Genomic DNA, 10,815 nt, shown 5'->3' with positions numbered 1-10,815 from the left:
CTCGCTGTTTGGTTCCATCCTTCACAGCCGGGTGAGGGCGCTCCCCCCTCCTCCCCGGCGCGGTGAGGGTTGGGTTGTGAGGGCGCTTCCAGCCTGCTCCTCCCTTCCCGGCGGGGTGAGTGTTGGGCTGTGAGGGCGCTTCCCGCTCCCTCCTTCCCCGCGGGGTGAGGGTTGGGCTGTGAGGGCTCTGCCAGCCCGCTCCTCCCGTCAGGCAGTGCGGCGGGCAGCCCCGCCCCTCGCGGCGGCGCCGAGCGTGGCGCGCATGCGCTGGCGGGGCACAGGAGCCCCGCGGAGCCGCCGGCGCGCGGCCCCTCATGGCCAAGCGGCGCGCGGAGCCGCTGATGTGCCACGTGCCGGTGAAACGGCTGCTGCGCGAGCCGGCGCTGCCCCGCGCGGGCGAGCGGCGGCCCCGCGCAGAGCCGGGCGGCGCCGGCCCCGCCGCGCTCAAGCGCCCACTGGAGGAGGCGGAGGCGCCGCCGGGAAAGCGGCTCGGGCCCGGCGCCCCCCGTGCGCAGCCGGGGGACGCGGGCGGCGGGCGGCGGCGGCGCGGCGGGACTGTGGCGCCCCAGGACGCGCCGGCGGCGGAGGGACACGCGGGCGGCCGGGGCAAAGAGCGGGCCGCCGCCGCCGCCGAGGTAGCTGTGCGGGACGGGCCCGCGTCAGTCGGTCCGCGGGTAGGGAAGCGGGGGGCGGTGCCGATAGCGGCTGAAGCGTGTCTGCAGGACGCGGGTGTCAGCCGGGGGTGCTGGCGGGCTTTCGCCGGGAACACTCAGCGCCGCCCGGGCTCATCTGCGCCTCCTGGCCGGGGCATCTTAAAGCTCCTTTTGCTTTTGTCTTCCTCGAGGCTAGAGAAGTATCATCCAGCATTACCGGTTCCTTCCCTGCTCCGTGCCATAAAACAGCCTGTCCACCTCACCCGAGCTTATGCTCAGCTTTATCCCCGTCCAGCAGTGCGGTGGAAGCGTGCAGAGGTTATTCTGGTGTCGCCTCTGTTGCGTGAGGGTGAGGGTTCGGCTCACTACAGCGTCAGCTTCCTTAACTTATTGTTTTGACATTTAATAGCAATGCCGGAGTTGTCTTTTAACCAAAACATTTAGCGGAGGCAGTGGTCTGAGGGAGCGCATCAGTGTCATAATGATAAGAGTATATTGAAACGACTTTTCTGGTTAACTTTGAATAATATACGTTTTTCTTCCTGGCCTTGACTGCATTTTACACAATAGTTCAGAAAACAAAATTTAGTACATACGAAGAAAATTGTAATTAAAAAAGAAACCCAAAAACTCTGCACAACCAAAGCAGATTGTGATCATATTTCACACATTTCAAACATAGAAGTTTGGTACATATTAAACTAACTTTTTCTCTCACCTGGATCTTGAAAGACCAAACTGTTAGACTCAGTGATATGGAAGTGGCAGAAAGTCTGATCAGGTTAGATGGGCTTTGATTGGCTGTTGTAGACTCTAATTTCGATAATTTGAGGCCTCTCAGAGTATAACACCCACATACGATCTGTAAAGAATACAGTGGCTTTTGTTTTTCATGCTCTGCCTTTTTTTGTTTTCTTGGTTGATTGATTTGTTAGTACGTTTTATTGAACATGGATGGTAAAATTAAGGCAGGAAGAAATTCAGAAAGAATTCTGTGTCGTATGAATATTATACAGCCATTTTAAGCACAAGCATTTCTTTTAGTTTTGAAGACGGAACACATATATTCACGAATGTAGTAATCAAACAAATTGAACAAACCTCTGCAGAACAGTCTGACTCCCGTCACAGGTATACTTGCTCTTGGTGTTACTTGGCATAATTTTGTAAGCTTTAGCAGTGATCAGAAGGCCACAAGCCCCTTGAATTTCCACACAGTAAAGATTAGTACTTTATGTAGAATATTTTTAACAGGTTGTTTCTCATCAGCACAGTATTGTGTAAAAAATGTTTTAGTTTTAAAATAAATCTTGATTAACACTTTGGGCTAGAGATATTTCTTCTGTTTTTTGTGTGTCCCACCTGTATATTTTAAATACTTTATAATGCTATTTCTGATTATGATTTTTAAACCTTTCTGAAAATACAGTCTCTAGGTTGGTATTATTCTTTGGTGTTTATGGCTTGTGTATTTCATTGCATTAATAAGTATGATCAGGATACTGTTAATTTCACAGTATTTTTGTTAAAGTTTAAAGCATCATATTGCGGTTGGCCAGAGAAGAAAGATTATTTTAATTCAAAGTACACTTTTGCAACTAGAGTTGGAAAACGAACTCCTTAAATATTATGCAACTTAGTTTATAGAAACTGGGCTTTTGTATCTCTGAGCTTGCCTACCTTGTTGCCTACCTTGATAGAATTTCTACTCAAAATCTATGTGGAAGCTTACTTAGTTGAAGCTGAACGTTTGGTGTTTTATTTTGCCTTCTAGGTATGAATGTTTAGCATTTGTGCCTGTCTTTTGTACTTTTTTTTTTCATTTTCACACTGCAGTATTGCTGATCTGTAAACCTGAAAGCTTTTGAGAGTAATTATGTATGTAGTCTTAGTCCAAAATTGAGTATGTGTTTATGAGCTCTTAGACTCTATAATTTTGAAACGAGGGTGCTGTCATTCACTTTGTGCATACAAAGCATCAGGGTTCTGATTTTAAGTACTTAGCTCTCAGTTTAAAGAAAAAAAATGTCAGGGGAATTCTAATAATGCGGAGGAGAATTTGTAAAATTAGTTGACAGTTTCTGAGACTGCACTGCCTAAGATTTTTTAAAATAATTTGTTAGCCACCTGCCCTGCACAGTTCTGTGTGAGTGATACTGCCTGTGCTGCAGTACAGATTGGAAAGTCATCCTTTCCACACTTGTCAATTGTTGTTAATGCTGTGCAGTACAAAACTTCCAGTTTACAAGAATGGGCAACTACTTGTAGTTTGGCTTTCTTCCAGTTTCAGTATAATCAGTCCTTTTGTTCCTGTATCACGGTGTAATTTAATTGGTTTTGGTCTCAATTAATGGGAACTTTGGGTCTTTAATGTTTTCTGAAGACAGACTTTCCCAGTGGGGAAATCCACATTAGTAGTACTCTGTAGGCAAGGAGCCATCTTACTGCTATGAAATGTCTCCACCTTTCGTCCTCTCCTAATTATTACAGGTTTTAAATCATGCAGGGGTTTTGTAGCAGGAAGATGTTGCTTGGTACAACAGATTGTAGTTCAGGAGAGGTCTGTGTGGTAACAAATAGAAAAATGTATTCTCTAAATGAGAAGTATGGTGATTTTATGTACTTCTGTCTTCTGGGAACAGTGGGAAAGCATAATTTTTCAGTATTTGAGAAGGTGTAGGGATGATACTCACTACTGGTTTTTTTTATTCTGTTGCAAAACCAACAGACAAGTAATTAATATTTTCAAGAGCCGCACTGTAGAGGCCCATTGAAGTTGGCTTAGTCACAGTGTAGATTGCAGTGGTGCTTTGACCCCCCACAGGCTGCACTTTGGTATCTCAGGAATACCAAAACAATTACACCGGTTTATTTGTTAAAAATACTTCAGTTTATATTACAGCTGAGACAGTGAAGTAAAATATTTAAAACTTCTAACTGTATGTTAGAAAAAATGCAAACCCAATATAATATGAAAATGCATTTTTTTATATTTGTGTCAGCATACACTGTTTTTATGTACCGGAAGAAAATACATGCTCATGACCTAAGCAATCACTTAATTCATTCCTCTGCCTAGATGTATCATGTCCAAAAGAGCATGTACAGCTTAGCCATTGTTGATAACTGTGACATGTCTATAAACAGGCATTGCACTTTCTCATAGACATTTAAAAAACAATTCAAATTCTGATGCCATATTAAATTAGTAGATGAGAATGTGTTTGTTTCTCCCAAGATTTTTTGAGATACTATCTAGTTAGATGGGTTGGAACATTGTGCTCATAATGCCAAGGTTGTGGGTTTGCTCCCCATATGAGGTATTCATTTAAGAGCTGCACTTGTTGATCCTTAAGAGTCCCTTCCAGCTCAGAATATTTTGTGATTCTTAAACTTTCCCCTCTTGAATACAAAAATTGGATACAGAAAAGAGGAAATAGAATGTTGTTTAAAATGCTTTCTTTATCCTGCATGTATCATCCCTCTGAGTCGCTGTTAAGTAGCTAAATACATTCTTTTGAATGTTTCTAAATGTGCATGAAAATTGAATACTATTACAAGAAGGAAAAGCAGTGAGCCATTTTTGTATGCAAAGTCCAGTAATTGCACAAGTTTTACACCTTTTTTTCTGTGCAAAAGTCGTAAGCTGAATAAACGTGTGGAATATGGAAGCTGTTACATAATTCTTTGCAAGAGTATTAGAAAAGGCAGAAGTAAATGATGATCTAGTTAAGAATCATAAAGTAGTTGCTAATATGTAATAGCTGAGTAACTGTTCCTAGTTTCAGTTTCTCATATAAAAAGTTTCTTTTTATTATTTTCTGCTGCTGGTATAGACATTAATGTTTTGTTAACTTTTTGTTTATTTGTCTCTTTTCAAAGCAAGAAGAGGAATTCTGTCAATATAACTCATTCCTGTACTGGAGAGCACCACTGCCTGCTATTGATTTGTCTGATATTCAGAACCTAGATGAAGAGACTCCATCGGGTGCCAAAACTGCTGCAAGGACTGATGCTGCAGAAACTGAAATGGAAACCTGATCAGTTGTTTCATAGCTGTGCATCTGTTCCCAAGGAACTTGTTTCCATTTAGATGGGGTTTTGTTCCTTGGGTGAATAATAAGCATGTTTTTGCGGTCTTGGAGAAACTGTTGTGGCAGTCTTTAAAAGCAAATCTGAGTTGCCTTAGTGGATAGGATGGACAATATTGGGTACTTAAGAGGAAGCTATCTGAAGGTGTGCAGTAAGGAGGAGCCAACAGTGTCTAACAGGAATACTTGAAGACATGGAGGCAGACTAAAAGAAGAATAAGGAAAATGAGAACTTCGGGATGCAATTAAAAGAAATGGGGATATGTTACATGTTGAAATGCAGAATTATTTTGTCTGTCCTAAACAAAAAAAACGTGTGGTACCTGAAAGTGGAGTATTTTAACATGTGATTTTATCATAAAGCACACAAACTTTTGTGATTTCTAATGTGTTCTTTTTTTTTTCTGTATAATAGCTAAACCAAAAAATGAGTCCATCAAAATTGGACAAAACATTCCCTTTTCTATGCAAACCAAAAACCAAGTGTGGCAGAGAAGGGGAAGGAAAAGGGGCTACTTTCTGCTGAAAGCTGCTGCTGTTCTGAAAAGTTTCACATTTTCATTGTGAAAAAGTTTTTTCACCTTCTCTTTTTTGCATTATGGATAGCAGTGGGCACCCCTTTTTTTATGTTTTTAGTTCGTTCTAAAGTTACTGCTGTTTTTAGTCTTTGTGATGTTGCTCTGAACCAGTTGATAGGATCTGAATGACAGGTTTGGGCAGATGTGTCAAGAAAAGTTAGTGCAATATAAACTGACCACACACACTTTTTCAAACTATACTGAAGGAGGTGTGGTTTTTGCAGAGACTGTGAATTTTGCAGAAAGTTTTTGCAGAAGTTCATTCAAATTGTGGTTTTTTGCTGTGTAATATGAACTTGATGTTTGTGATTTGCAATTTATTTACATATTGAAGTACAATTAGACGTCTTTAATAATAGACTGAAGTTGTGTGGGAAGACTTACATTTTGGAATATGATTTGTCTTTAAGGACAGAAAACGTATTTTTTCTGTAATCACTATGGAAAAAGGCAACTTTTGAATTTTATTTTTTTTCTAATAATGTGTTTGTTAAAGGACAATAAAGTTTTGCCTGTGTGTATGTGAAAATTTTGTCACTATTACTAAGTGAAGTTCTTGACTTTATTTCATAAGATTTCTGCTTCTGTATCTTTGTTTTACTAGGTCTTTTTGCTTTAAATAGTGAGCTTGTCAGCTTGCTTGGTAAACACTTGGAAACTTTTGCTGCAATTTGTGCTGCATAGGTTATCTGTATTTGTTGCTTATTCATTTAGCTTGTTAAGATCTCAAACCTTCAGGAGAAAGGAGGTGGCTTAGGGACTTAAGCAGTTAATGGTGCCTCTTTGAATATCCTTCTCCATTCTGTCAGGTTAGCTGGATACACATTTGGACACTATGTATTTTTCTCAGTTTTAACATTTTGTTTAAGTTCAAATACACCAACTTGTTTTAGGAGATACTTTGAATTTTTTTTTTAACAAACTTCTTTTATGGCAAGAAGGCTATAGAACTGCTATTTCATGTTTACTATAACCAAAATAAATTAGTGAAAAAATAGATCTATTAATTTGTTGAGGTATTTGAATTGGTTATATGATTAGGGGTTTTTGACCCTCTATAATACATGCTTTCCTGTATTTGTGAATTCTATAATATTTCAGATCATCCACTGTTCTCAGGATCCAGTATTTTGCATTATTAGCTAGTATGTTTGCAACACACTGCTCATTTAAAATCAGCTTGGTGCTTCATTCATGGTAGGTACATCCTAGCAATAGCCTGCATTTGATTAAAATCTGTCATTCCACTCCTTTCATGGAACAGAAGATGTTTTATTATGGTCTTTCAAATACATGTTTGATCTATCCCCTAACCAGATAAATAAGTCCTTTACAACAAATTAAGCTTGCAGTATGCTGTAAGCCATATGTTTACTTCATTTGCAATTGTGCTGTAGGCAAACACTTTCCTCATAGTTTTTTCCAGTTGTGGACTCTGTTATGGGCTGGAATGTTATGGTTACTTTTAGAGTGTTTCCTGAGCTGATTCATTTTTTCCATTCATCTCTTTGCAAATAGAGTGAATTTAAAAGCCTTGGAAAACTGTTTGAAATTACTCTTGAGAGTCTGGGTTATGCAAAAGGCTGGAGCAGTAATGAGGGGTGATGACAGATCACATAAATTTTGCACTAAAGCTGACAAAAGGTATAAGAAATTGCATTTCTCAGTGTCTGGTGTCTGCAGATGCCATGTGACACTGCACTGCCAAATTGCTGGTCTTGACTTCTGTCTCCATTTTTCTAGAGACCTTTCATTCCAAAGCTGCATGTAAACTGTATGTAAGTTTTAATCTGCGTATACATTAACATCCAGTGAAAAGAAAATGTTCTTTTAGGATGAAGAAATGCCATCACACATTGCAACAATTCAGTAGCTGCATACTGACTGACAGTTTTAATTTGATATGGTTTTAAATTTCAGAATGAAAAAAAAAAAATTTTCTATAGTTAACTGGGAGTTTGTATTCTCTGCTTTCTAAAGGGAAAGACCAGTGTCACAAGCTTAAGAACTTGCAAGGGGTAACTAGACCCCACCCGGGTTGATCAGGTGCAGTATCAGCAAGTTGCACAGTAAGGGTACAGGAATAATAGCAAGTCAGATGTGAAAGTTAAATATGTTTCAAAGCAGATTTAAACAACAAAGTAGCATGACCAACATTTAGTAAGTCTTTTGCATTATTCTAAACTAAAGGCCTAATTTATATTATTTGATTTGTGTTTATTGAAGTGTTTGATTATGTCTATGGTTCCTAAGATAGATAAGTCTCTGGGAAGAGATTAGAGCTCAGTCCAGATCAGGAAAGTGAAGAACTACTGAGAAAAACAGGCTGCATAAGTGAACGTGTGTTGGGTCAGTAGACTGTGGTAGAAGGAAAGGGAAAAAATGGGGATGGAAGGTGGATCATGAAGTAACTCAGCCTGTGAGTTGGCCAGCAGATCAATGACAATATTTTCAGCATTAGCTCCATTTCAGCAGAGCAACATTACAGTAATTTGAATATAGTATCAACTAAATAGTTGATAAAATAATAGGTTTTTCACTGTTTTGACAGTTGCTGGTTGATTTTTTTTTCCTGTTGGCCAGGAGTTTAGTGGATGTTAAAAAAATGCTTGTATATAGGAGCTTGGAAAATATATAGGATCCTTCATAAAGAAGATAAAAGTGTGCAAACGTATATGTTACCAGGTGAAATTAAAGATAATTAGTGTCCAGCATCTCCCAGCATGTTTTAACCAGAGTGGTAGATTCATTTGGGGAAATTAATGTATTCTTTTGTGAAAGCCTCTGACCTTGACTGGGAAGAGGAGTTTGACTGCACAGACTCACTGCTTCTGCAGCAAAACTTGTGCTCAAAGGAGCATTTCATAATAACTAATATGCCTGGGCTGGCTTAATTCCTTCCATGCCTACAGTTATAACTTTGACACTCTAGGTGGCAATACACACTCACAGCAAGTTACCATGAATCTGGAAAATGTTTTGGACATGCTTTTATTCCAGACTGCTACTCAAAATTCAAGCAGTGACATCATGAATGCTAATCATGTCCTTACTTGATACATAAATAAGGGCAGATCAACTCAAGTCCCTGATCATAAGGTGACACAAGGTTGTCAGCATAACTGGAGTAAAAACATTGTGTCAAGGAGTTTTGATTCATCTCTTAATTCTCTTCAAATCTCCTCATCCCGCCAAAACCAAAAAGCAACCAACCAAACCCAATTATCAATTTAATACATGGGATTTTGTTGTTACTGCTTTGTATCACTGCTTCCTTTAGTTAGAACTGGGGAACAAGCTTTATCAGATTGTGTGTTGGATGAAAACCTCAGCTGGTGTCTGAAGGCTACTTGAAATGTCTAATATGAGGCAGAGAAAGGTAAGTGCTAATTCAAAAGAAAGTAACTCACAAAGAAGTATTTAAATGTTTGTATATATGTAATTATTTGCGGGGTATGAAGAAAATTAAGAGAAGGGAGATACTTATTTTCCTATTTCCTGAATAAAATTCCTACTTCATGCTTTTTGTATTAGAGAATTTGATGGTGATGTAAACTATATTTTAACAGTATATTTTATTTAGTGTTGTATTTGAAAGTAGTAGTTGTAGTCAGTAGTAGTTTATGGTTTTAATGTTCTCGGTGAAGTATTCTTATATTCATGACTTCTTAGTAACTTCTAAGGACTTTAAAAATACTGTTCTTTCTTCTCTTAAAACCATACAGACAATAACTTTTTCCCCTACTGAAGGAAGAAGTAGTTTTTTTATTAGTGATATGTTACCATTCCTAGGGAAAAAAAATGTGAAAGTGGGATGGAAGCAAGCTAAATTTTTATTTCTGTGTTTACTTTTTTTAAAAAATGTTATGGTGGATGATTGTTTATCTGCTTTTTTTGTCTTATTTTACAAAAATGAACTTTTGAAAGAAGGGATATGGACTAGCTAAGCATTCAGGTTTTTTTCCACTTTCTTTATGTGAATGCTTGCAGTTCACATTTGGATTGGAATATGATTAATTAAGTGATTTACCAAGTATGAGGTTGAAAAAATGAAACAAAAATAGCATTGTACTATCTGCAGTGGAGTTTAAGCTAGAGAAAAGCCTTTCATGCAGAGCTGTGAATGGAAATGAGCCATTCATTGTTCTCTTCCACAGGTGAAATTTGTGTCCTTCTTTTGAGTAGTACACAGATGCATTCTACCTAAATTGAAACACAATAATAAATTTTATGGGATCTACTCAAAGTGTCAAATACCTCTCTCTGAAGTCTGATGTTGCATGCAGGATATTTTCTTTTGATGCTTCTACTTGTAGAGTATGGAAATTGCTTTCAGTTTCTTTTAATTCCTGGAATAAAAAACAAAACAACACAAAACAAAACAAAACAAAACAAAAAAAAACCACCGAAACCAAAAAAAACCCAAAAAGCACCACCTTATTTTGTTTCTGATTACATAATTATTATGTAAAAACTGCTTTGACACAAAGTAAGCTTCCAAAATCCTTTGGTTTCATGATCATCATTTGGAAATCACAATTTTTTAAAAAAATCAAATAATCACAAAAGGTTACATCTGTGAATCCTGTAATAGTTTTTCTTCTTTTACCTTTATGAAGTTGGAGAAACCTGTGATTGAAAAGAGGAAAATGTACTTCAGAAAAACTTCTGTATTTCTAAATGTGTAATGTGCAAATACAGAGACACCAAAGACAGCTTTTCATTGTAGAAATTTAACTCATAAAAATAATTCTGAAGTAAGATTGCGCAATACCGTATGAAAATAAAATCAGTCACACTAATTTGATGTGATTTTCACAATGATGGAACTAAACTCATTCTCTCTCCTAGGCTAGTCAGTTTTTCCTCAGAAAAGAAAAATATTAAAGATGTTTTCATATGAGGAAGGAATTGAAGAGAATACGACTTAAAATATCACCTATGCTAATTCCTGTGATAAAAAACCTACAATTTAAAAACACACTATAGCAATTAGCAAACAGATTGGTATAAAAATTATGTAAGAACTAAGACACTGAGTTATAAGAGAAGAATATTGTTTTAGAAATGGGTGATTGCTGCAAGGAAAGAGTAGACTTAATTTCTTGAAGAGAAGTAAGCTTAAATTACTTTGCTTTCCTTTTAGAAATCTGGGTACCTAAAGGTGAAATTAGAGCAGCAGCAATAACAGCCAAGTTAATGAGTTTGACTGTTCATATTATGGTATATTTCTATTATTTAGTATGGGATAACTACTCAAAACACTATTTAAAGAACAGTTGTCATAACAGTGCTTTGCCTAGCTGACACCAGCATCTGCTGATAACTGCCTGCTGCTTTCAACACGGGGTACTCAAAACCATGCCTGCAGGCCACGTGCAGGTGAATCCAAATGGTTCCCTGCCTTTTCTGCCATGGCTTGGCCACCAGGCAGAACGTGATGGGGAGCCCTTGCCCAGACCCCACAGCTGCTGGGTGGCCTGTGAAAGCCAA

The 10,815-nt window shown here is 38.5% G+C and overlaps 1 protein-coding gene across 1 annotated transcript; it reads left to right on the top strand.

Moving 5' to 3' along the window:
- Positions 1-215: 215 nt before the first annotated feature.
- LOC106629522 (uncharacterized protein C9orf40 homolog) lies at positions 216-5,851 on the top strand. The gene is made up of 2 exons (XM_074533410.1): positions 216-635; positions 4,536-5,851. The coding sequence occupies exons 1-2, from the start codon at positions 315-317 to the stop codon at positions 4,692-4,694; spliced, it is 480 nt and encodes a 159-aa protein (XP_074389511.1). The 5' UTR covers positions 216-314; the 3' UTR covers positions 4,695-5,851.
- The last annotated feature ends 4,964 nt before the right edge of the window (positions 5,852-10,815 follow it).

This window comes from Zonotrichia albicollis, chromosome Z (genome assembly GCF_047830755.1).
Source record: "Zonotrichia albicollis isolate bZonAlb1 chromosome Z, bZonAlb1.hap1, whole genome shotgun sequence".
Taxonomy (NCBI): Eukaryota; Metazoa; Chordata; class Aves; order Passeriformes; family Passerellidae; genus Zonotrichia; species Zonotrichia albicollis.
Note: the sequence above shows the minus strand (reverse complement) of the source record. Positions and strands in the feature narration are given on the sequence as shown.